At 34.9% G+C, this 26,463-nt stretch overlaps 4 protein-coding genes and 1 pseudogene across 4 annotated transcripts; 4 read left to right on the top strand and 1 right to left on the bottom strand.

The window, feature by feature from the left end:
• Window positions 1-4,393: 4,393 nt before the first annotated feature.
• On the top strand, window positions 4,394-5,026 carry LOC139863468 (putative anthocyanidin reductase). Its single transcript, XM_071852100.1, has one exon. The coding sequence runs from the start codon at window positions 4,394-4,396 to the stop codon at window positions 5,024-5,026; it is 633 nt and encodes a 210-aa protein (XP_071708201.1).
• Window positions 5,027-8,134: 3,108 nt separating this feature from the next.
• On the top strand, window positions 8,135-12,981 carry LOC139861210 (casein kinase 1-like protein HD16). The gene is made up of 16 exons (XM_071849528.1): window positions 8,135-8,693; window positions 9,570-9,698; window positions 9,801-9,874; window positions 9,984-10,053; window positions 10,161-10,216; window positions 10,342-10,413; window positions 10,521-10,615; window positions 10,714-10,780; window positions 10,875-11,004; window positions 11,092-11,310; window positions 11,414-11,556; window positions 11,654-11,828; window positions 11,907-11,997; window positions 12,081-12,238; window positions 12,395-12,583; window positions 12,776-12,981. The coding sequence occupies exons 1-16, from the start codon at window positions 8,388-8,390 to the stop codon at window positions 12,833-12,835; spliced, it is 2,034 nt and encodes a 677-aa protein (XP_071705629.1). The 5' UTR covers window positions 8,135-8,387; the 3' UTR covers window positions 12,836-12,981.
• Window positions 12,982-15,235: 2,254 nt separating this feature from the next.
• On the top strand, window positions 15,236-18,836 carry LOC139861300 (formate--tetrahydrofolate ligase-like; annotated as a pseudogene).
• A 794-nt stretch (window positions 18,837-19,630) lies between these two features.
• LOC139862315 (peroxidase N-like) lies at window positions 19,631-21,581 on the bottom strand. The gene is made up of 5 exons (XM_071850910.1): window positions 21,559-21,581; window positions 20,896-21,085; window positions 20,622-20,804; window positions 20,219-20,384; window positions 19,631-20,055 (listed from the first exon to the last, which is right to left on the bottom strand). Exons 1-5 carry the CDS (start codon window positions 21,579-21,581, stop codon window positions 19,631-19,633), a joined length of 987 nt encoding a protein of 328 aa, XP_071707011.1.
• A 1,164-nt stretch (window positions 21,582-22,745) lies between these two features.
• Window positions 22,746-25,711, top strand: LOC139863467 (probable serine/threonine-protein kinase PBL7). The gene is made up of 6 exons (XM_071852098.1): window positions 22,746-22,899; window positions 23,605-23,858; window positions 24,042-24,177; window positions 24,355-24,613; window positions 25,161-25,293; window positions 25,460-25,711. The coding sequence occupies exons 1-6, from the start codon at window positions 22,746-22,748 to the stop codon at window positions 25,709-25,711; spliced, it is 1,188 nt and encodes a 395-aa protein (XP_071708199.1).
• The last annotated feature ends 752 nt before the right edge of the window (window positions 25,712-26,463 follow it).

The following is a 26,463-nucleotide window of genomic DNA, read 5'->3' as shown; positions in this document are numbered from 1 at the left end:
TCTTACTTCCTGACGAAGTAAAAATCTGTGAAAGTGATTTATAGTCCCACTTTTAAAATCTAATATTTTTGGGATGAGAATACATGCAGGTTTTATAAATGATTTACAAAATAGACATAAGTACATGAAACTACATTCTATGGTTGAATTATCGAAATCGAATATGCCCCTTTTTATTAAGTCTGGTAATCTAAGAATTAGGGAACAGACACCCTAATTGACACGAATCCTAAAGATAGATCTATTGGGCCTAACAAACCCCATCCAAAGTACCGGATGCTTTAGTACTTCGAAATTTATATCATATCCTAAGGGTGTCCCGGAATGATGGGGATATTCTTATATATGCATCTTGTTAATGTCGGTTACCAGGTGTTCACCATATGAATGATTTTTATCTCTATGTATGGGATGTATATTGAAATATGAAATCGTGTGGTCTATTGTTATGATTTGATATATATAGGTTAAACCTATAACTCACCAACATTTTTGTTGACGTTTAAAGCATGTTTATTCTCAGGTGAATATTAAGAGCTTCCGCTGTCGCATACTTAAATAAGGACGAGATTTGGAGTCCATGCTTGTATGATATTGTGTAAAAACTGCATTCAAGAAACTTATTTCGTTGTAACATATTTGTATTGTAAACCATTATGTAATGGTCGCGTGTAAACAGGATATTTTAGATTATCATTATTTGATAATCTACGTAAAGTTTTTTTAAAACCTTTATTGATGAAATAAAGGTTATGGTTTGTTTTAAAATGAATGCAGTCTTTGAAAAACGTCTCATATAGAGGTCAAAACCTCGCAACGAAATCAATTAATATGGAACGTTTTTAATCAATAAGAACGGGACATTTCATATGGGATGTGTATTGAAATATGAAATCTTGTGGTCTATTTTTACGATTTGATATATATAGGTTAAACCTATAACTCACCAACATTTTTGTTGACGTTTAAAACATGTTTATTCTCAGGTGAATACTAAGAGCTTTCGCTGTTGCATACTAAAATAAGGACAAGATTTGGAGTCCATGTTTGTATGATATTGTGTAAAAACTGCATTCAAGAAACTGATTTCGATGTAACATATTTGTATTGTAAACCATTATGTAATGGTCGTGTGTAAACAGGATATTTTAGATTATCATTATTTGATAATCTACGTAAAGCTTTTTAAACCTTTATTTATGAAATAAAGGTTATGGTTTGTTTTAAAATGAATGCAGTCTTTGAAAAACGTCTCATATAGAGGTCAAAACCTCGCAACGAAATCAATTAATATGGAACGTTTTAAATCAATAAGAACGGGACATTTCAACCTCGAGTGTCGAATTCAAAAACCACGAAATCCCATAAACATTCCATTCACATGAAATCAATAACCCAATTCACCATCATGTTTGAATGCTAGTTTGGTCAACAATATGTAATCAAAACATCTTGGTCTGCAGGTTTACTCCAAACTGATGTTTTGATTACACATTGTCGATCACATCAGCATTCAACCATGATGACGAATTATAGTTATGGATTTCGTGCGAAGTGAATGTTTTATGGGATTTGTGATTTTTGGATTCGTTAATCGAGGTTGTTACAATGAAGTGAAGTTTGGTTGGTGGTTTAAAGTCAGTAGTAAACGACAAGTTTATAGCGGCGAAAGGTTTGCGGCGTAATTGCCAAATTGTCATTTCAGTCGAGGTGGGATTAGAGTAAGGGAAGAAGTTAGTCGCTCCTCTACAACTACTTTTCGCCCAACATGATCACAAATGAAGACAGAGAATTTTTCCCCAAGAACGATCAGATAAAGCAGGCAGGGGGAGTGCATGTCGTGGCAACGGATATAACCGATTCAACAGGGACAGAAGCTGACAAACGATAGCCAAGTTAGCGGATTGAAAACTGCTATTTATTATAACTAGTGAGGATGTAAAAAAAAGAAAGAAGAAGAAGAAGAAAAACAAATCATCTTAATTACAGATTGAGTACCTCTAATCTAATACGGTAATTTGATTTTATGCACTACTAGTCTAACAAGAACTACCACTCCATTTAACATTTAAAAAGGGTTGCTTTCGTTCAAAATCAAGTTTTATTAAAACTTTTAAATTATTTACGTTTTAAATTAGTACTATTTAATTATTTTGTTTTATTAAAAGCACACTTAAATTTACAAATTTTGCTAATTTCTTTATGTATATTAATATTAATAAACTAACATGCTTCAAGTAGTGACAAGACATAATTCAAACCATACAAGACATAATTATACAATTTTTCAAAAAACCATGGCTCTTGAACTCTCTCAACAAAAATTCAAGCCATCATTCCCCAATTCAATCCCCCTTAAACGAAACAATCCATATAATCAAACACGTAATTACCCTTCCTTTCCCAAAAAATCCACTGTATTCTTAGGTGGGCTTTCACGTTTTACAAATCCAACAACCATCAACAACGTTTTACAAATTTATGGAACAATTCAAGGTTTATCTTGAAAACAAGATCGATCTTTTGCTTTTGTTAAGTTTGAGAACATAGATCAGGCTTACAAAGTCGTTACCGAGATGAATGGCAAGAGTATTAATGGCAGAATCCTATTTGTAGGATTGGCCAAAAACGAATTGAACACCAAGATCCCATCTACAGACTTCTGTTCACAACAATTTCATAGTCCAAACGAATTTGTTCCTTCAATCAATTTATCCCTAAATCAAGAAACATGTAATCATCTTAATCTAACAGCTATCATCATCGACCCCCAAGAACCTATCAAAGCGTTAAAGTTATTTAAATGGCTTAAAAGTCGATTCATAGCCATTGATTCAGTTTCAGTTTGGGGATCTTACGGGTTTATCGTTCAGTGCAGCGACGAAGGAAGTTTTCAAAGAATAACGATGGGACCGACTTTGAACGAGCTAGAATTTATTGAGGTTATTCCGATGATTGAAAGAAGGAAAAATTTCTTTAGGTTGTATTCTCGAGTTTTTCTTTTAGCGGAAAAAAGTGGAGAAGAAAGGGGATGAAAGTGTTTTACTATCCTTTCTAATCCGTCCAAATATGGGCGGAGAGTTTTGGTGACAAAATCTAAAGGTACTATCTTTCTTAATCATCTCCCCTCCTCTCATTTCCGCTGAAATTTAAAACTCGAGAATCGCTGTTATTTTTTAATCTATCAGTCTCCTCTCCTTTCCATCCTAAATAAATCTCGAGAATATAGCCTTAAAGTTTCAAAAGTAATGATAAGAGGTATTCCTTATGATTGTGTTTCTCCCGATTGCACTATCGAAGTTGCTAAGAATTTTGGCCGAATCCTCCATGTCGATCGTAATTCTTACAATCTCAAACAAGCTGACACAATGTATGCCCTTGTGGAGGTCAACGACCCTGGTACGATCAAGAAGTATGTGAAAGCAAACGTTTCAAATACCACTGTTTGTAATATATGGATTGAAGAAGTTGATAACAACGAAACGTTTGAAATAGTGAGTGACGAAATCATCGAAGAATATAACGAGGTTTTGCAGCTTTCTCTTAAAGCTATGGAAGATCGAAAAGCCAAAGATAAAGAAAAGGAACCGATGCCGGAAAGTCAACGGTCACCGGAACTTCTACCGGAGGATGGGGAAATCCTGCCGGAAGATGGTGAATGATTTGTTACCGTTGATGATTTAAACTTTCAAACTCCAACTAAAGTAACTACATCAGAAAACATAGCCAAATCAAAAGAGATACAATACTCTATGGAGAAAGTGTCAAAAGCTATCCTAAATGAGAAGGAAAAAGAGGCAGAAGAAATAAAAAGGGCACTGTTTTCATCTAAAAATAAGAACAAGGTAAAGAGAACATGGCAAAAGAGGACAAGTCAATGTCAACCAATCCTCACACGTCTCAACAGTTACCTTTTAGTTTTGAGGAAAATGACTATCCTGCCCTCAACCTATTATCACCAAAAATTACACCCAACTCAAAAAACTCTTCTAATTCAATTACTATCCCAAACTCCTCTGCTGTAAAAGCCAACTCGTTTATTCACAACAATGCTTCTTTTGCTTCGAAGGTAGCTGACATAAACAAAACTCATCTTCAAGGTCAATGCTTCGGAATTAGTTGCCGGGCTTCATGTCAAGAGATTAGGAAACGCTGTACTCTTAAAGAAGGCACACAAGAACTACCTTTTATTGTAGAAGATAAGAAGAAAGCTAAACCTAAGGATAGTAATTGGGTCGACAACGTACCAAATATTTCTGATTTATTCGACACGTATAGTGAAATCAACCACGTTGTTGGGCAAGAATCAACTCAAAAAATTTCAATTCCTCTTTTTTGGCATGATGATGAAGAATATGGCGGAGGATGAGGATCTCGCCAACTCCTCAAAACCATGAGAATCGCCTCTTGGTACACCCGAGGCCTCAGAATTAAGTCGAGAAGTCGTATGGCTGGTGCCTTTGTATATAGCTTTCAAATTCAACTTTTAGCAACTCAAGAATCCATGGTTAAAGTGGGTTCACAACCCATTCTCAATGAGTTTGGAAACACTGTGACTACTGTTTCCTTCTTTCTCACTTCGATAGTCCCATTTTGCATTCGTTTTCTTCTTTCTCCGGTAACAGGTGATTCCACACTCACACCTATATTACCATCTGTGAATTCTAGAATGGGTTCAATTGCATTAGTTCTTACCGAAGACATATGCAAAGCTCACTTGTTCCTCATGGAACATGATCAAGCACATGGAAGATACATATGTTGCACTGATAGTTTTACTTTGTCTCAATTGGTTCATCATTTTTCAAAAGTTTATCTTTCCCTTAATTCACAAAGAGTTGTAGAGACAAAAGATGAATCAGTCCCTGCTGAAATATCTTCAAAGAAGTTGAAAGATTTGGGCTTTAAGTACAAGTATAACTTGCAAGAAGTTATACATCAAACTGTTGAATATTGCATTGACTATGGTCTCTTACTTTCTTCTAGAGAACACACAAAGGGTGTACATTGCCACTTTGGTGCATAACAGTACGAGTTTTGCTTCCTTATTTGTTTCTATTTCTTTAGCCTTTCAATGTTTTTTTTAGTTTACTAGTTCTTTTCATGTATTTTGGGCTAGTTCTTGTTAGAGAGGTCCCAACTATGACAGAACTTCTTTCAGAACTAACCAATCATTCACTGTCACATCAACACTTCCATCTCACTTCCTTTCCAGGACTAAACCCAGGACTAAACACTCCTAATCATGACACTCCTTCCTTCCATATTTATATTTTCTTTTTTTAAATTTTTTTATATTATCAAATAATTACAATTATTTTATTAAACTAAATTTTTTATTAAAAATAAAAAATCATTACAGTAATTAAAAAACATTACAATAATTAAAAAAATACATTAAAATAAAACATACAATTAAAAATAAAATTACATGAAAATATAAATAAAACACTACAATAATTAATATTAAAAGTCCTATTCTTCATCGTCGTCTTCTTGATCTTCTTCATCCTCGTCATCGGGAATGTGTGAAGGTCCGGCGTCATCTTGATTGTTTGGATTTCTTGTCGGATCATGTCGTATGCGATAATTAGGTGAAAGATTATGTATGTGTTCTCCAAACATATCTCGTAGTAGTCGATGAATGCCCACATCTCTTATTTCCGCGTTCACTCGCATATGCGCATCAACCCTTTCTTGAAATGATCCCCGTGCTCGTCGAACCGGACGATAATTTTCCTCAAGTCCACAAAAGGAACGACCGTTGTCCTCGGTTATCATATTATTTAATATCACACAAGCTAACAAAATTCTTCTAATTTTGCGGATATAATACGGTCGTGCCGGACGTTGAACAATTTGCCATCGGCCTTGTAGTATTCCAAATGCTCGTTCAATATCTTTTCTTGCCGATTCTTGATACCTTTGAATTTTTTTTTTTTTGTTTCGGGTCTATCGGATTTCTGAACGCCTTAACTAACGTATGAGGTTTGTTCACATTTGCAAAAATTGTTTAAACAATCATATGAGGTTTGTTCACCCATATGCAAACACTTATCAAAAACATCGGCCGAAGCGGCATAAGCTAGTTGACGTATGGCGGATGTGATTTTTTGAACAATATTAAAACCAAGTAATCCGGTAGCATCACGTCTTTGAATAAAATAACTAAAATATTTTGGAACCGGAGATTGAGAAAAGTTCAAAATACCTTGACATATACGAAGAAATAGAGGTTTGCTCATTCGAAAACGATTACGAAAATAATCGGCCGGAAAAGTGGGATCGTCGGAAAAATAATCATTCCATAAAGCCCTTGCACGACCCTGACGATCTCTTTGTAAATATCTTCTAGGTGCCCGTGGTATTGGTTCAACTTCTTCGTTGTCACTTAATTCATCTAACGCGTTAAGTGATTCGAGTGCTCGATTCGTAGTGGTATTCGTGATCGATAATACCATATATGTGTCCGGATCGGGATTTGTGTTATTGGAACTCATTTTGTTTAATTGAGTGTAAAAATGATGAAAAGGTAAAAAAAAAAAATGAGAGTGATGGAAATAAAAAAGAAATGTATGTTTGTGTGTGAAAAAATAAGAGAATATGAGTGTTATATATAGGAAAAAGGGGAAAAAAAAAAAAAAAAAAGGTAACCGGTGCACATAGCCGTTGGTTTTTTTTTTTTTTTTTTTTTTTTTTTTTTTTTTTTTTTTTTTTTGCAAACTGCCGTAGGGGCGGTGGCCTGGGCGGACTCGTGCCAATAGCGCCCAGGCTGGGTGGACCTGGGTAGGGATGGCATCGGGTCGGGTTTGGTCGGGTATAGACAATACCAAACCCGAATCCGATTAAAAAACTCACTCCCAAACCCGGTTCCATACCCGCCGGGTACCCATTTATCAACTAACCGTCGGGTAACGGGTTTCCCCACGGGTAACGGGATCCCCGTTCATACATTCACATGTAACAATGTTTAAGTTTCAGTAATAATCTAATGTGAAAAAAGTACCATGAGCCATAAGTTATCAAAATCTAATATCATGCAAAATAGAATAGAATGTGATAACAGAAACATCAAAGAACATGTCTTAAGGAATGAAGAGTGTATTGCAACTGCGAAAAATTAGAGATCTAAAGGAATGAAGAGTTTATTGTAATTGAGAAAAATTAGGGATCAGTGTATAAACTATAAAGGAATCGAGGAAATAAGGAATGAACCGTCCATTATCATACTGCCCATCTAAAATCTAAAATTCAGAAATTTTATTAAATTAAAAATTTACTTGTTAAGTAACAGAATATATATATATATATATATATATATATATATATATATATATATATATATATATATATATATATATATATTAAATAAATGGATCGGGTAAATAAGTTGAGTATACGGATCGGGTATATGAGTTTTTAATTAAAATCAAACCCGAACTCAAATCCGGGAAAAAAAATAAATATATACCCATACCCGACTCTAAACCCGTATACCCGAACCATACCCAGCCCGATAATATCGGATTTCGGGTTTCCCCATCGGGTACGGGTATTTTTGCCATCCTAGACCTGGGCGAGCTTCCTGGGCGAACCATTGGGACCAGCCTTATGAGCTACACATGCCTCTTTCATTGTATTTGGACAATAAACTTTCATTGTTTTACGAAGGTTTCTATCAATATAATCATCTTTTTTTAGCCGAAAAAAAAAAAAAAAGTAGTGACAAGACATGATACAAGTAGGAGCAATTGATAATGGAACTACAAGACCCCAAACTTCTGTCAGTCATTTCATCCATCACATGCCATGATGCTAACCAATAGTACATGCCGCAAACTGCCACTTACACATTTCAAAATTTTCAATTACATGAAAAAACTTTATTACACCACCTACACGATAAAAATAAATTATAAATAAATTAATCAAAATTAAACAAATGTAGAAAGTGTGCTTAGTAACTTTTGAAAAATTAATTATTAATTTAATTATTTAACAACAATACAAAATACAAATATTTTCAAATCAAGGTTTTCTAAGATTATATTTGACGGAACAAAAATATCTTAAAAATATCTTTAAGAAGAAAGAACATCCGTTTCCCCCCTTTTATCATCCCCTGATTTTTTGACCTAAATACGGAGTAATATATACATACAAAAACCTATATCTATAACCCTTCTTCCCAACCAACTCGACACCTCTTCAAAATCACCGATCATATCATCTTTACAAACCACCGTTCACTACGTACGGACTCTAACCTTTTAATTTAGGGTTTAGCTTACATATTGCGTAAAACAGTTAGTTAAACTTGCGCTTTGATCATAGATGATGGTAGTTATTTCGGTTTCATCGTCATGTATGAATTTTCTAGCTAGAGAATGCCGGAGCTTCGCCGTAGAGTACGCCGTACCGGTGGTTCCCCTGTAATCGTTAATAAGAGAGGTCGTAGATCGCTGATTGCGGCGAACAAAAGATCGGAGCATTTGGAAGGTAATCGCGTGAAAACACGAGCAGCGGCGACTCAGAAGGAGTTAACAGCATTACCGGTGGTGGTGGTTGTTTCAGAAGAAGTCAAAGTAGTTAAGGAAGTCAAAGTAGAGATGGCGGATGGTAGTGGTGGTTTGAGTGCTAATAAGGTTACTGGACAGGAAGAAGAAGGGAATACTGCTCCTTTTCCTGAGAAGGTATAAACCACAAACCTCTTATTTGTTCTGTAATTTGGTTTTAAGATTTTTAAAGTGTTGATTTGTTGCATGGCCTTAAGAAGGAAATTAATTTGTTAGTTACTTGTGTAAAGCTCGATGAATGTTGTTAAAATGGTTATAATTTTTACTAGTTGGTTTTAGGAAACTAAAAATTTATGGGCCATCTCTAAGTTCTTGAATTATCTTCATATTCTTCATGACTTTATGGTTTTGTTTTCTGTATATGTTTGTGTTTCTGAATGTGTTTATGCATTTTCATCGAACTTGAAAGATTAATTCAAGTCTTTATGCTTATGCTTTTTGCTTTACAAGTACGAGTTCATAGTCGGGGACTTTAGAGTGATACCGACTTTTGGAGTCATAAGATCAAGGGTTCAATAAAATCATCAAGACTTAACATTAATACTCAAAAATCTTTTTATTGACTTTGAATTCTGTATATCGAATATTGATTGTATATATATATATATATATATATATATATATATATATATATATATTTATTTGTGTATATTATGTGTATGTATATACATGGCAACAATTAGTTCGTTCATTGCCTCATAACGTGTGACCTCAGGGCACAAGTTACACAATTCCATAGATCAATTGAGTAGTTGTGTTGTTGTTATCTGCTACCTGAATGAACTGCAATAACTCAGCTGACTGAGTACAGCAACTGTACAAAGTGGAAAGAGAAAGCTGTTTATGGATTTTGTTTTAAGCTGATTTTCTGCGAGCTTAAATTTATTACTTCAGACTGTTTTTAATGATCAAACTATTTAAATTTTCATTTGGTGACTTGGATGCAGTTCATGCAGGAGTAACTGTACGATCGTTCTTTTTGTATCCTTTCAGGTTCAAGTAGGCGGATCACCAGTATACAAGGTTGAGAGGAAATTAGGCAAAGGTGGCTTTGGTCAGGTATTTGTAGGTCGCCGTGTTTCTGGTGGAACTGAACGCATATCAGGCCCAGGGGCCACAGAGGTATGTTTTTTGTACCAAGCAATCAACTTAGAATGCTACAAGTTGTCTCCTTTTGTAATGGCTGTTGGCTAATTTATTTTTTGTATTTCATTTTTGTAACAGGTAGCTCTTAAGTTTGAGCACAAAAATAGCAAAGGGTGCAGTTATGGTCCTCCGTATGAATGGCAAGTTTACAAGTATGTTTTTTTCTTTTCTTTTTTTTTTTTTTTTTTAATTGATGCTGAAGTGCTACACATATTTATCTTTTAAAGTTGGAAGTTACTCATAATTTTATTGGTCAAACAGCACTTTAGGTGGTAGTCATGGTGTGCCTAAAGTACACTTTAAAGGAAAACAAGGAGAGTACTATGTGATGGTATGATAGTTGGCTTCCTTCTCATTTGTTGGATTTTTTTTTTTTTTTTTTTTTCTTTCTTGACAATACAATAATCTGCTGTTCTTATGCGTTTTTCACTCTTCCAGGTCATGGACATGCTTGGCCCTAGTTTGTGGGATGTATGGAATTCTTCAGGACAAACGTGAGTTTTTTAAGTTTGTAAACTTACGTTTTTTTTTGTTGCCCTTGTCATTTGACTTAACCTAGACGTGTCTTTTATTGGTTATGGTCCATGTTTCTTGTTTGTTGACCATGTCAAATTTCCAGGATGTCATCTGAAATGGTTTCTTGTATAGCCGTCGAGGCTTTATCAATTTTGGACAAGATGCATGCAAGAGGGTATGTTATCCAACTCTTTCCTTTTTGTCTAGATTCATAGTTACAGATATAATTGTATTTTTTTTCTTCCATGTTTGACATTACTTTTTACTGATGTTATATGTCAGTTATGTGCATGGAGATGTAAAGCCAGAAAATTTTTTACTTGGTCAGCCATCAACATCTCAAGAAAAAAAGTTATTTCTTGTCGATCTGGGTCTGGGTAAGATATCATCATATTCACTCATTATTGATTTTTTTCTTTAAAAAATTTCCAATTGGTTTTATGAATGTATTCATTTATTGACTCATGATATGCAGCAACAAAGTGGCGAGAGACTGCCAGTGGTCAACATGTTGACTATGATCAGCGTCCTGATATGTTCAGGTAAAAATTTTAGATCACCAGTTACATGGAAACAAACCATTTTAATACATCCCTCTAATGCAGAAAATTGATATCTATTTTCATATGAATGCAGAGGAACGGTTAGATATGCTAGTGTGCACGCACATTTAGGAAGGACTGCTAGTAGACGAGACGATCTCGAATCTCTTGCTTATACGCTTATCTTTCTTCATCGTGGCAGGTTGCCTTGGCAAGGATACCAGGTATTTTTTGATTTGTTATAATTTTCTGTTTTGGTATATAAATGTGATACAAATTGTAGTTACATTGATATGTGTTATTGTTTTCAGGGTGACAATAAATCATTTCTGGTTTGTAAGAAAAAAATGGCCACATCTCCTGAAATGTTATGTTGCTTTTGCCCTGCATCTGTAAAGCAATTTCTGGAGATAGTTGTGAATATGAAGTTCGACGAAGAACCAAACTATTCCAGATTAATTTCTTTGTTTGAGGGCCTACTAGGGCCCAATCCTGCCATAAGGCCCATAAACACTGATGGAGCTCAGAAGGTAAATCCACAACTATAATAGTTATAATGTTAGATTATATTCCAGTAAATAAATATGTTGATGAATGGGTAACTTAAAGTTTTCAACTTTGTGTTGATTTTAGATTATATTCCAAGTTGGTCAAAAACGGGGCAGATTGAATCTTGATGAGGAAGATGAAGGACAGCCTACAAAGAAAATTCGAATGGGTTTTCCTGCAACACAGTGGGTTTCAATTTACAATGCTAGGCAACCAATGAAACAAAGGTCGCTACTTTATTTTTTTTTTTTTTTTTTACCTTTTATCTGATCTGATAAGGGATAATATATATATCATAAACATCACATGTTTACTTTCCATTAGGTATCATTACAATGTTGCAGATGCAAGATTGAGCCAACATATTGAGAGAGGAAATGCTGATGGTTTACTAATAAGTTCTGTTGCATCTTGTTCAAACTTGTGGGCCCTAATAATGGATGCTGGGACCGGCTTCACAAACCAAGTTTACGAGCTCTCTCCTTTCTTCCTACACAAAGTACAAATTATACTCGTACTATTTTTACAAGTGGGGTCCCACAAGTTGTATGCTTATATTTTTTTTTATTCTCATTAGGAATGGATTATGGAACAATGGGAGAAGAACTATTATATTAGTTCCATTGCGGGTGCTAATAATGGCAGCTCTCTTGTAGTGATGTCAAAAGGTTGGTTACAAATCTTGCTTTATGGGTGTCTTTATGCACCCAACTGTTGGCCTTTAGGTATAAATATAAACTGATTTTTGTAGGGACCCAGTATACTCAACAATCTTACAAAGTAAGTGATTCGTTCCCTTACAAGTGGATAAACAAAAAATGGCGAGAAGGGTTTCATGTGACCTCAATGGCAACAGCAGGTACCCGATGGGGTATAGTCATGTCTCGAAATGCCGGCTTCAGTGACCAGGTATCGCTCACTCTTACTTCCTATATCGAATGATATATAATTATATATGTTAATATGTATGCTTCTTTAGTATCATTGTAGCTTTTATGTTGCTTTAAGTAGGAACAATATATATATGTGAAAAACACTTTGTGAGTAATGGCTTGTGCTTTGTAGGTTGTGGAGCTTGATTTTCTTTATCCAAGTGAGGGGATCCACAGACGGTGGGATAATGGTTATCGTATTACGTCAACAGCTGCCACGTGGGATCAAACTGCCCTTATCTTAAGTGTACCCCGACGCAAGCCTGGTGATGAAACACAGGAAACTTTACGTACATCACAGTTTCCAAGCACACATGTTAAGGTCAGTGTATAGTTGCAACTCTAGTATTCTTGTTTATTAAAAAAAGAAAAAAAAGAAAAAGAAAATCTGTTTGTAACTTTGTGTACTTTCTAGGTTTCAAAAGTTTAATAGGGATGTGCATGGATTCATGTTTTTGTTATACCCTTATAATAGTGTCTAGTCTAACGTGTGATTTGGTTTGAAAATGTGCAGGATAAGTGGGCAAAAAATCTGTATCTTGCTTGCATTTGCTATGGAAGAACCGTGTCGTGATGACAATGGTACGTGGTTTGATAATTGCTCATAAGCCAATTATTATATAGTTGTGAATTGTGTAAGAGTTGAAGTTGAGGAGATAAATCAAATCTCATGTTGTTTGTAAAACATGTTATTTATTGTATTCAAGTGTATGTATATTATTCTGGCCCCTCCTTTCATCCCTTTTTGCAATATCTTCTGCTCACATATGCCTTATCACAGATATGAAATTGCTTCTTATTGGCTTCCTAGAATTAGTCTTTCTACCTTCCTTTTATTTTAGTTTAACAATTTAACTAACAATTAATTACTTGTATATTGAATGATGCTAACGAGTTAGGGTCTCCGTGTGTTGCTGTGGTAGAACGTTTGCTAAATTTGATAGAACGTTTGCTAAATTTGATAGATAGAATGGATGAGAAAAATAGAAGCAAAAGTGGGTAAAAAAGGTGACTTAGTGTTGAGTCTGATCTCATCCAATAGAAATGTGCCGTCTGTTCCATTTTGTCTATTAGTATATGTTGAAATAACATGTATTGTATAGTGTTTTAATCAAGAGTGTTTTAATCAAGAGAAGCACTTATTGTTGGGGAAAGTATATTTTTTTCGTATTTTATTTAATTTTTTTTTTTTCAAACATTAATATCAATATAAAAATATGAGTATTTAAAAAAGACACTTGATAAATGTTATTATTTTGGCGGGAAAACGATCGAAGAAATAAATGACAACATGCATCATATGTAATGTTTTATTAAAGTTTGTTTTTTAAGGGTTCAAAAATTACGGTTTAGGGTTTAGAAATTAGGGTTTAGGTTGAATTTTTAACACGAACGGTTTAGAGTTTTGAGTTTAGAGTTTTGGGTTTAGGGACTAAACCCTAAACTCTAAATTGGACTAAATTTTGAAAAAAAAAAAAAAAACTTCACATAAGATGAAAAAAATGATGAAAAAAATCCTAATTAAAACATTACTTATTACTAACATTTATTTCTCCAACGTTTTTCTGCCAAAATAATAACATTTATCACAAAATGTCTTTTTTAAATATTCATATTTTCATGTGATCTTAATGTCTGGAAAAAAAAAATTAAAAAAGTGAAAAAAAATTACTTCTCTCACTTGCCTCCAAAAAAAATGCTTTACTCTTGATGATGACCCGTACTTTATATATTTTAATAAAAAAGAAGATGGTAATAAAATAAAACGTTTTATATTGTAGACAAAAGAATAGAATATAGAAAGATCCTTAGGTTGAACTGTCGAAGTATGTGATTATTTTTCTAAGTGACTGTAACTACACTAAGGTCATTTTCACTGAGCTTCCACAATCGATAAGTGAGCATGGACGATTTGATAAGAGACTCTTCAAGCCTTTGACTCATTATCCTGCACATATTTTACTTCTGTCAACATTTGTAATGTCCGAAACCGATTTTTATTAGTTACTATTAACTATATGCTTAAATACTTAATTCATAATTGTAGTGGGATTTAAATTTAGAATAAAACTAGTGTTCGAACCCTCGCTTTGCGCCGGGGGTTCGGTTTCAATGTATTTTATTGCGTTTAGTTTGTAAAATTATTTTGTGGCTAACGATGATGTCGTTGAAGCGCAACTCGAGTCGAACTAAAAGGTACAATCCGTGAAAGATTTATGTGCTATTTAAATTAACAATATATGTGCATCTCCGCGTTTCGCTATGGAATTGTCGACTTTTAAAAATTTAACGCAAAATCAACGTATATGAAAAGTACCCTAAATATTTAGCATTTTTTAAAAAACGTCCGTTTTGCGTATAGTTAGTGACATTGTGTTCCTAAAATTATTTCGAGTTTAACGATGGTGTCGGAAAAATTTAACTCGTTGCGAGCGAGAAGATATGACCCGTTGAATATTTGAGTGGAGTTTATTTAAGATTTTTTGTGGAAATGTTATTTTGACACTTTACCCCCCTATTTTGGGGGTCATTTTAATTTTTGAGCAAAGTTTGAGGGGTGTTTGTGGTGAAATGAAAATTAGTTAAAAGAAGAAACAAAGGTGAAATGTTCAAAATACTTTTGATACTATTCACTATTTTTGTCTAATAGTTAATATAATAAAATAATAGTAATAGTAATAGTAATGTACTAGTAATTAATACAGTAAAATTTAAAAAGTGAAAAAAAAACCCACTCCAGTGATAAGGTCCGCACTTCAGTGTTCATCTCACCAACCCTCATTCACAATCTCGTCTTTAAACAGATTATCCCATAAAACAATTAATATTTTAATATTTAATATTTAATATTTAATATTAAAATTAAAATTGAAATCTAATTTATTTGTTTCCACAAATAATATATAAACCCAGAAAACAATTTAAGATCTTTTTGCCTAACCTTGTTTTCTTCCTTTTTCTTGAATTACAAGATATGATTTCAAGAAAATTGCAAGTAGTATCCCCTGTTCCAGCAGACATTGACATTGCAAATTCTGTTACTCCTCAACATATATCTGAGATTGCTTAAGATCTTAATCTTAACCCTGACCATTATGATCTTTATGGTAAATACAAGGCAAAGGTATGTGCTTTTTTTTGCATTTTAACTTACCCTTTTGTTATCTATATACAAAGTGTTCTAGCTTTACTTTCTAAGAGACATTTTTGAGGAAAATGTTATTGTGGGAAATTAACATAATATGAAATTTTTACTTAGATAGTACTAGTTTTGAAACTAAAAGTCAAACTGTATCCACTTTGATGTTTTGAATTAGGTATGTGATTGATGAACTTAAACTGTTACAATTACTTTTTTGTTTGACTTACAAAAATATAGCCTTGGATGTCAAAGTGGCATCTTTCTTACTTGAAGATTTTGAGTTTTCTTTTTGTGGAAAGTTATATTGTATCATCAGTCATGTTAATTGGTCTCAATTTATCATGTGAAAATATGCTTTCACTTTATCATGAAAAATCAAAATCATCTCTTTTATGGACTGATATATTTGAATGATTTACTGATTTGGTTATGTGTAAATTCTTGATTATGCTGTCTGTGATGATTTGGGCATGTGAAAAGTTTGGTCATTTTGGTCTATGATAATTTGGGTATTCGAAAATTTTAGGTTTTGTTGTCGGTGTTCGATGAACTAAAAGAAAGACAAGATGGATACTATGTTGTTGTCGGAGGGATCACTCCAACTCCTCTTGGAGAAGGCAAGTCTACTACTACTGTTGGTCTTTGTCAAGCTCTGGGAGCATATCTTGATAAAAAGGTAACATTTTTCAGTTAGTTATGAATTATGAATTAAGTAAAAAGGTAGCATTTTCAGTTTGTTATGATTTTCCCATTTAGGATCTCATTTTTCAGTTAGTTATGAATTAGGAATTATAAATTAAGTAAAAAGGTAGCATTTTTTCACTTATTTATGATTTTCCCATTTAGCATCTCAATTTTCAGTTAGTTATGAATTCGAATTAATTGAAAAGGTAGCATTTTTCAGTTAGTTATGATTTTACCATTTAGTATTATGTTTGTATGGTTAAGTAAATTCGGTTTAAATGTTCATAATCATGATCACATTCATGATTAAAACTTGTGTTGTTAGGTTGTAACCACCCTCAGACAACCTTCACAAGGACCAACATTTGGGATTAAAGGCGGTGCAGCCGGTGGTGGTTACAGTCAAGTCATCCCAATGGATGAGTTTAATCTTCATATGACCGGTGACATTCATGCAATCACTGCTGCAAACAACCTGTTAGCCGCTGCAATCGACACACGAATTTTTCACGAAAACACACAAAAAGATACGGCTTTATTCAATCGTTTGTGTCCTCCAAATAAAGAAGGTAACCGCGAATTCAATGACATAATGTTTAGACGCTTAAAAAAGCTTAATATCACCAAAACCAAACCCGAGGATTTGACCCCGGAAGAAGTCAACAAATTTGCTAGACTCGACATTGACCCCGATAGTATCACTTGGAGGAGGGTTATGGATGTAAACGACCGTTTCTTAAGAAAAATAACCGTGGGTCAAGGACCCGATGAAAAAGGAATGGTTCGAGAAACGGGTTTCGATATATCCGTTGCTAGTGAGATAATGGCGGTTTTGGCCTTAACAACATCTTTAACCGACATGCGAGAACGGCTTGGGAAAATGGTGATCGGTAACAGAAAAAACGGTGATCCCGTGACCGCTGATGATCTCGGGCTCGGTGGTGCGTTGACCGTGCTCATGAAAGATGCGATCAATCCAACATTAATGCAGACTCTTGAAGGCACCCCGGTTCTTGTTCACGCAGGCCCGTTTGCTAACATAGCTCACGGAAATTCATCAATTGTGACTGACAAAATTGCATTGAAGCTAGTGGGACCCGGTGGGTATGTTGTTACAGAAGCGGGATTTGGTTCGGATATAGGAACCGAGAAATTTATGAACATTAAATGTAGATATAGTGGTTTGAAACCTCAATGTGCTATTATAGTGGCTACTATCAGGGCTCTTAAGATGCACGGTGGTGGGCCCCTGGTTACAGCCGGTAAGCCACTTGATCGTGCTTATACTACTGAAAATGTGGGTCTTGTTGAGGCAGGGTATGTGAATTTGGCTAGACATATTGAGAACACAAAGGCGTATGGTGTTAATGTTGTTGTGGCGGTTAACAAGTTTTCGACTGATACCGATGCTGAAATCGATGCCGTTAAAAACACTGCCATTAAAGCCGGTGCGTTTGATGCTGTTCTTTGCACTCATCATGCACATGGTGGAAAAGGAGCGATTAGTGATATTTTATCTTGTATATGGATATAGATAAAATATAGATATAGATATTTCTATGCAAATGCTGCTAGCTGCTTTTTTTTTAAGCAAATAGCGTACTTATAAATGCTAAATTAACAAGAAATAGTAAGAGTAGATGATGAGTTAAGAGCTGTTACTGAACATTGTTAGCTGATTTTGTGTATTGATTTGTTAACTTTGCAAATAAATTACCATTTTGTCCCTAGGTTGACCTTGGCATTGCAGTTGAAAAAGCGTGTGAAAATGCTACACAACCTTTGAAGTTCTTGTACCCTTTGGATATTAGCATCAAAGAGAAGATAGAAGCCATAGCCAGATCATACGGTGCTAGCGGCGTTGAATACTCAGAACAGGTATACACCCACTTTTTACTTGTGTGTTCGACTGGTCAGATATACTTTTTCGTATGGGTCGATTTAGGTTGTGTTTTACTTCAAACTATACCCAGCAAACGGGTCAGGTTGGGTAATGGGTCAAAATGGTTTTGGGTTGAAATGGCTCATGGGTCAAATTTTTAAAATTTTTAAATGGGTCCAAATGGGTCAGGTTGAAGTTCAAACCAGTGACAAAAAAATAAGCTAAAAGGGAAACAGGTCAACTGTGTTGAAAGTCGCCCAAGTTCTACTTTTAATGCCTATATAACCTCTTACTCAAAACCAGTTCAGCCCATCTTGAATCATACTAGAATATGATTCATTTCAACTTTAACATTTTGACTTCTATTCAACCCGTCTGACCCGCCCATCTTGTCACTGTACTGTTATTCTGTTAATTAATCGTCTGTGTTGCAAGATAATTTGCTTGGCTGATACAGTTCTTTATTATTTTCTTAAAAGGCTGAGAAACAGATTGAGATGTATACCAAACAAGGATTTTCTGGTCTGCCGATCTGTATGGCGAAGACCCAATACTCGTTTTCCGATAACGCCTCAGCAAAGGGCGCCCCGACAGGATTCGTGTTGCCGATTAGGGACGTTAGGGGAAGCATCGGTGCAGGATTCATTTACCCGTTGGTTGGGACTATGAGCACAATGCCTGGACTTCCTACAAGACCTTGCTTCTATGACATTGATCTCGACACCGAAACTGGACGCGTTAAAGGCCTATCTTGAAAACCTGTAAGAAGAATACGGTTCAGTTAATAAACCTTTTTTTTTTTTTTTTAAATATTCTCTCTTGCACATTTTGAAGAAATTTGAGTTTTGTACTTTGTGTTGTGTATTAGATGCATTATGACTGTTTTTGGGTGTGTAAAATGCCTTTGAAATGTTTCATGTTTTGTTTATTGGTGCACTGAAAGTAATAAAAAACTGAAACAATAAAACAAGGTATAAAAAATGGATCTATATACTCTTACTGTTGCATTTGTGTTGTTACAAGGAATGTTCTGTGTTTGTAGTTTACGTACGGCAGTGTTGTAAAACTCCCCGATTAATGTCGTCCATTTTAGGAACCGGCCAGTCCGAGTAATTAGTTGGTCAACTTAGGTCAGTGAATTAAAATAGAATTTAGTAGGTCAAAGTCGAATTTTGTTAGTCAAAATCGATCAAATTCAATATTGATCAACAGGTTAATATAAAATTAAATAAGTCAGAAATTTATAGTTATTGAACAAATGAAGCGTATGTTTATGTTTTAGACAATTATATTAACGTTTATGTTTATGATTTTTTTTCCTTTTTTTTTTTTTTTTTTTTTTTTTTTTTGTATGTTTACACATAATTTTGAAATTTATTACTTTAATTTATAAAAGCCCAGTCCAATTACTCCCCGAGCTGCTGATTAATTCCTCAAAACTCCCGACCAAGTACTCTCCGATGATGATTTTTGCAACCTTGCGCGTAGAGGTCATCGATGTATATAAATACGATATTAAAGGGGTAGTTTTTTAATTTATCAAAAACATAGGGGTTTTAAATGATAATACACTCCAATTTATTTATTATCATATTCATTCAGATCCTACAGTTCATAGTGAAATAACAACTCGTTGTACATGATCTTTAAACTTGACAAATCTATGAATTAACAACCCTGCAGTTTCTCCTAATCTCTCCAGCTGATCCTGTAAGAGGCTGTATGTTTCCCATTTTAATCATTGAATTTGCGAAATCATTGAAAAAAATCTTCGAATTGTTACTGTAAATCTCAACGAGACTTCGTGTGGTTGAAACGGCCTGATCGCTCGAATACAGGAATTGATCTGATTCCAATATTCCCCGTCCGTTAATCAAGTTTTGGAAGTAATGATTATCGAATAGGTCGGTCGAGTTCCAATCGAGAGGTGTTGTCTTATCAACATCTCCATTAACCGGACATAGATTTTGAAGACCAGTTACCATTGTGGGGTCCAGTAACGTGCTATCGGGAGAGTTTGTCCCTGAGAAGTTGAATAATCTGTTTCCAAATGAAGCACACCTTGCTTGCCCGATTGTATGCGCACCTGCATAGCTAGATCCAGTTAACAAGATATAGTTGAAAAGTAACTGAAAGGGACAATTTTGACCCATTTGATTGGGTTATGTTTCATCTCTAACGGTTCAAATGGGTTCAGTTAAAAGATATAACTAGAGACAAAACGGGTCAAATGAGTTAACTAAAGATACCTGATAGGGACACCACATCTGTGAGGTTAAGGCCCACGGCTTGAAACTTGAGAGTAATGGCATCAACCGACTCAAACGGTGCAGGTAGCATTGTGTTAGCTCCACTTTGGTTAGCCACAAGTCCATCCCTCCTTCCTAGTAACACCTTCCATGATGGTCCTCCACTCTGCAAAGTGTGCGATCAACTTTCAGGTCAATTTTAAGGTGGGGCCCAGTCAGGTTTGAATCTTGTGGTGGCCAGGATGGGTTGGAAACAGCCACAGAGTAATCCGACTGGGCTGCGTACATTAGAGTATGATGTCGGAATACTCGCCCTCCCGGGTAACCCGAACAGGGAAAAACCTTGTAACTTTTTTTCAGGTCATTTTTCATTGTATATTTTGTATGCTTCTTAAATACTTACCAAAAAAACGGAATCACGGGCAACTATGGCTAAAATGTCAGCACAAGAAACTACTCCACTGCATGAGCTCTCGACGGCACTTTTGATCGCATCAATCACCTCAAATCCTCTCGCAGAATTATTGTTCGGTAAAGCAGTCTTCTCTCCATCACTTCCATCCAATAAAACCGATGCATCACAACCCTACGTAATTATTGCAAATGTAGCGCACAACATGTTAAGATAAGCGACATGATATACATGTATATTGAATAATTAGAATAATATAACTAACATTCACAAAGCAATCGTGGAAGTGAAGGCGAAGCAAAGAAGCTGCCATTCTCATTTCAGTTTTAACGGCGCTTATCACTTGTTTACGTACAATGGTTAGCAGATTGGGACATGAATTTGAGTAGAAATTTGTTGTTAGCTGAGAATTTGCAACCAAACATAGCATTAAAATGGTTATAAACCAAGCAAAACTATTAGTCTTCATGGGTATATATATAACTCTATAAGTAACTGATATTTGCTCGAAGAGAAAATTCTTTGAGGACTACGATTAGATACTTCACTTAATTTATACCCAATAAAGACTTACAAGTGCAAACACATTTCGATTTGCAAGTAGGCTATTGTGGAACGCCGTAACAAAGGAGTAACGCTGCTAATTGGTCGAAAGGTCATAGGATAATGATCAACTGAAAGTGCAGACTGACAAAGCATTTGAAACTGTAGTGCTGTGAGGTAGGGCGGCAATATCTTAAGGTAAGTTTGCAATTTCAAGGTTTAAAATGTTGAAAATGTTTATCACTATAATGCTATAAATTATAGTTTTTTTGGAAAGAATACTATAAATTATAGTTTAGTCAGATAAAAGTAGCTTAAGTCTATCAGAATCTATAAAATATGTATATATGGATGCTGCAGAAGTTCATATCAGAGCAAATTCAACCTTATGGTGGAGCTATTAGGCATGGCCAATATCATAATCTCCACTAATTTGAATCCACTATAAGGTATATGAATATTTTATTGGCCCAACATGAATTAACTTAACTATCGAGTGATGAAGTGATGGTTGTTTTCAAACCATATCTTCATACAGCCTATGAGTTACATGCAAAAACTGATCATCTAAAAACCTATCAATAACAATCACAACTGTAGCACCTTACACACTTTACAGGCTTTGGACTTTACATATGCGCAAATTACCCCAGAATTATCAACTACCCCACTTACCGATTTCCTTTACCATTGCCAACAAATATCTCAATTCCAGAGGAATCATTACCGCATGGCGCAGAGAGGGGAGGTCATAAGCGTCTATACACTAAAATAGATTTTTGACGGAATGAAAAAGACATATATGGTAGAATCGTAACCATAGAATACGATCCGAATCAAAACGCATACATTTGTCTCCGGTGGCGGATGTAGGATTGGTAGTCACTGGTGTCATCGGTTAAAACTCCAAAACAATTTCTATAGATGTCTTATTTCAACGGTGACACTAAAAAAATGTACATTATCCAATGGTCACTAGTTAAAAAACTCAAAAAAAAAAAAAAATCACTAAATCGCGTATTTCACTAGTTTAAAATTACTCACTAGGGGTGCGTTTAATATAACTGGATGATTAAGCGCCGAATGATTTATAAACTGGATGATTTAAAGATTCTGAATGAAGTTGTTTTTCAATGATAATAACATGTGTGATAATAATTTTGAACTAATAATGTGAATGATGTAAAATTATTTTATTAACCTTTGACATGAATCAATATAATTCTTTAATAAATATTTTTGATATAATTCAAAGAGAATATTACATAGAATGTCGGTGTTTAATTGTTACTCCATAATTTCAGTTTTGAATGATTAAACTCTCATTTGTCATTGAGAATATTTCTCATCAATTCAACATTTATTTATTTATCCGTTCAATTAAAGGAAAAACAAATGCGTTTTAATTTAAGAGTAAAAAAAATTAGACAATTACCTTTAAAAAATAATCAAACGGGTCAATAATGAGGGGTATGAGAATTTTGGGTTTCCCGCGCCTGTAGACAATATAGAATCTCAATAAATTATTCATTTACTGTACTACCAATTTTTAGGGTTTGTTTTGTTCCAACAATGGAGGACGACGAGTATTACAAGAAGAAGGCCAGAATTACACTTTTTACAATAATGGCATTTGCTTCATTTACAGTCGTTTTATTGCTCCTCGCCTTCAGCTACTACTGCTACTTACGCAACAAGCTCTCTAATTCCCTAAAACCTCCCAAAGGTTACTACTAATTTCATCACTTTCTATATATACATATACATTTCTGTCTCTATTTGTGTAGCTGCTACTTGTTCAATTTTCCTGCATTATTTGAGCAATTTACTAATTTCATCACTTTCTATATTTCACTAGCATATACATATACATTTTTTTTTTTGTCTCTATTTGTATTTGTAGACCACTAGCTTAGGTGCTGTTTGTTTTTTAAAACAAGATGTGTCCTGAAGGTCTGTGTGCTGAATATTGAAGACTGCTGAATATTGAAGACTGTTTGTGTTTATGTATGCAAAATAACTTAATCATGTCTAAGCATCATTTAGAAGCAGATTTTGAAGTCTGCGAGGTTGCAGACAGAATAAGACATTATTTTATCTTATGTCTTCAGAAAAACAAACAGTCTGCATTAAAAACGTCCGAGGGCGCGCAAACATGAGATATAATAAGATCTGCAGACGGAAAAACAAACCAAACCTTAGTGTAGCATCTTCTATTACTCCAGCTGCTGCTTGTTCATGCCTGCATTATTTGAGCAGTTTCTCAAACTAAAATTACACAGTTTTGATCTAATGTACCAATTTGACCTAGTTATAGCTTCATAGTTAGGTGTGTAACAGCTCCATATTCACTTTCCCCTTATATTATTCACACTAAATCGACAACTCTGTTTGTTACATTTATATGTATATCTGTATGTGTCATAAAAAGGGATTGTGGACTCTGAGGATAAAGGCAATAGGAATATTGAATCAGAAACTACTCAAGTTATTACTGAAAAAGGACTACAAGTGTTTACCTTCAAACAGTTACTTTCAGCAACCAGTGGGTTTGGGAAATCAAATGTAATTGGACAGGGTGGGTTCGGGTCGGTTTACAGTGGTGTGCTTCAAGATGGGAGAAAAATAGCTGTGAAGCTCATGGATCATGCTGGAAAACAGGGCGAAGAGGAATTTACAGTCGAGGTTTGGTCTCCAAATTGTCTCCCTACCTTAATTTTTCATTGATCAATATCAACCAAGAATATAACCAAGGAATATGTTACTGCATCGATGCTCTCTAGGATCAATATCATGAATTTTTTGTACAGAAAAAATATATGGAATGTTTTGTTGTAAGTCAATTAGTCAACTTTTGTTTACTTTCAGGTGGAAATGCTGAGCAGGTTGCGTTCTCCATATTTACTTGCATTGATCGGTTACTGTTCAGAGAGTCAGCACAGGGTTTTGGTATATGATTTTATGGCTAATGGTGGTCTTCAAGAGCATCTGTATCCAATTCGAGGTATGTAACGGTTTACATCCTATGTGTACAGTAATAGATACATGAGGAAATATTAGTATTGAACATCTCTTTTACAAGTACTTATTATAAGGCTTTATTACATCGTTAGTGGTGAATAGAAGCTGGATTTGTCTTAATTATGATCTTTTTTTCTTTTGATATAATTATATAACACAGGTGCTAATGCGGTTCCTTCTAATTTGGATTGGGAAATACGATTGAGAATAGCTTTAGAAGCAGCTAAAGGTTTAGAGTACCTGCATGAACACGTTACCCCTCCAGTGATTCACAGAGATTTTAAAAGCAGTAATATTCTTTTGGACAAAGGTTTTCATGCCAAAGTTTCCGACTTTGGATTGGCGAAACTTGGATCATATAAAGCTGGTGGTCATGTTTTGACTCGAGTATTGGGTACTCAAGGATACGTTGCACCTGAGTAAGAACTAACTCAACAAACCCTTCATAATAACATAACATAATATATTAACTTTCAGTAAAAAACAACTTTCTTTAAAAAATTTGATAACAAATAATATAATGAGTATTATAGATTATATGACCTCTGGCATGGTTGCAATCGGCGGTTTGGTGACTAGCCCTCCTCGATTCGAAGAAAAGTTTAATAAGTCGGGCAATGATCAAAATTCGGGTCCAAGTTGGGAAAAGTCGGGTCAAAGTTGGTCAAAAGTCGACTTTTTTCTTGCCTTGTTCTAGTGTAACCCAAGTCCATTTCAAAATTGCTTTGTATATCATTTATTTTTATAATATCTATGCTTGAAATATTTATATTTAAAAGTCAACGTTGGTCAACGTCCGTCTCGACCCCGTCTCGACCCCGTCTCGACTGACTTGACCTTTCAAGGTCATGACCGACTAGTCTACGTCTCGCGTCTTTTTCAACCTTGACCTTTCCTTAATAAAACTGTTTTTAGCTATTGCATCTTTGAGTTTTTATTCAAGAATTTGGTTACTAATTGTTGAAGGTATGCTCTGACTGGCCATCTGACCACAAAATCAGACGTTTATAGTTACGGGGTTGTCCTTCTCGAGTTGCTTACTGGTAAGGTTCCAGTTGATATGAAGAGGTCACCTGGAGAAGCTGTTCTTGTATCTTGGGTAAGATTATCATTTAATCCATTTAGCAAACGGGTCAGGTTGGTTGGTTTGGGGTAACGGGTCATAACAGTTTTGGGTTGAAATGGTTCATGGGTCAAACTAGTAACTTTTGTAGCGGATACAAATGGGTCAGCCCTTGTTTAATCATAATTGATTTGTCCAACAGGCTCTGCCCTATCTGACAGATAGAGATAGAGTTGTTGAGATTATCGATCCAGCACTCGAAGGTCAATATTCAATGAAGGAGATTGTACAGGTGGCAGCAATAGCAGCAATGTGTGTTCAGTCAGAAGCAGATTATAGACCATTAATGGCAGATGTTGTTCAATCTTTAGTCCCTTTGGTGAAGCATCAAAGGCTATCTACTAAGGTAAGCAATTGTTCTAGCATTAGTGCTACACAGTCTCCCAGGATCTAACAAGGTGTTTTAGGTTTTGTGACAGTTTGTTTAGTCTTAATTAAAGGGTCTGCACATTTGTTGTTTCTTGGCTTATCTTCTCTAGGAATTGACGTCGAAGTACTAACCCAAACTTCGGCTAGGTTTGGATTTCTTGCGTAGTCTTATTGTATTAGGCTCGATGTTGACTGGGTAATTTTTAGTCATTATAATTATAATGTAACTGTATCACTTGTTATCAGGGATTCAATGTTCCAAGAGGTTGCAATGCATCCTGTGTTTTCGGTTCCAAAATGAAGAGTACAACTATACATTTATGATGCAGTTCGAAAATCGCTAATAAGTTGTCTGCCACCATGGTGAAAGGCAGTGTTAACATGTTTGATAAACTAATAAGCTCAAGTTTTAGCCGTTAAAAAAAATAATAAAAATAAAATAAAAAATAAGCTCAAGTTTTATGTTTTGATGGGCTTATTTGCTTTTGGCTTATTAGCTTATATAGGAGGTGAAGAATAAGCCCAAACTTCATGGTTTATTTGCCTATCTTCACAAAAATGAGCTTTTAAGCTTTAATCTGTAGGAAACACTCAAATTTAACCTACAAACTTATTGCTAATAAGCCAACCCAATTACCCATTTCCGCTCATCTCCCGCCTTCGACTTGAAAGCGATAGGCAAGCAAGCTTCAACCCTCCCCAAGACAACAGAGCCGCCGAGAAGGTATTAGCCACCGGTGACCGTACTTTCGTAAAAGCACCATTGGGCGGTGGTTC

The sequence above is a fragment of the Rutidosis leptorrhynchoides genome, chromosome 8 (assembly GCF_046630445.1).
Source record: "Rutidosis leptorrhynchoides isolate AG116_Rl617_1_P2 chromosome 8, CSIRO_AGI_Rlap_v1, whole genome shotgun sequence".
Lineage (NCBI taxonomy): Eukaryota > Viridiplantae > Streptophyta > Magnoliopsida > Asterales > Asteraceae > Rutidosis > Rutidosis leptorrhynchoides.
The sequence above is the reverse complement of the archived record's forward strand: the minus strand, read 5'-3'. Positions and strand labels throughout refer to the sequence as shown.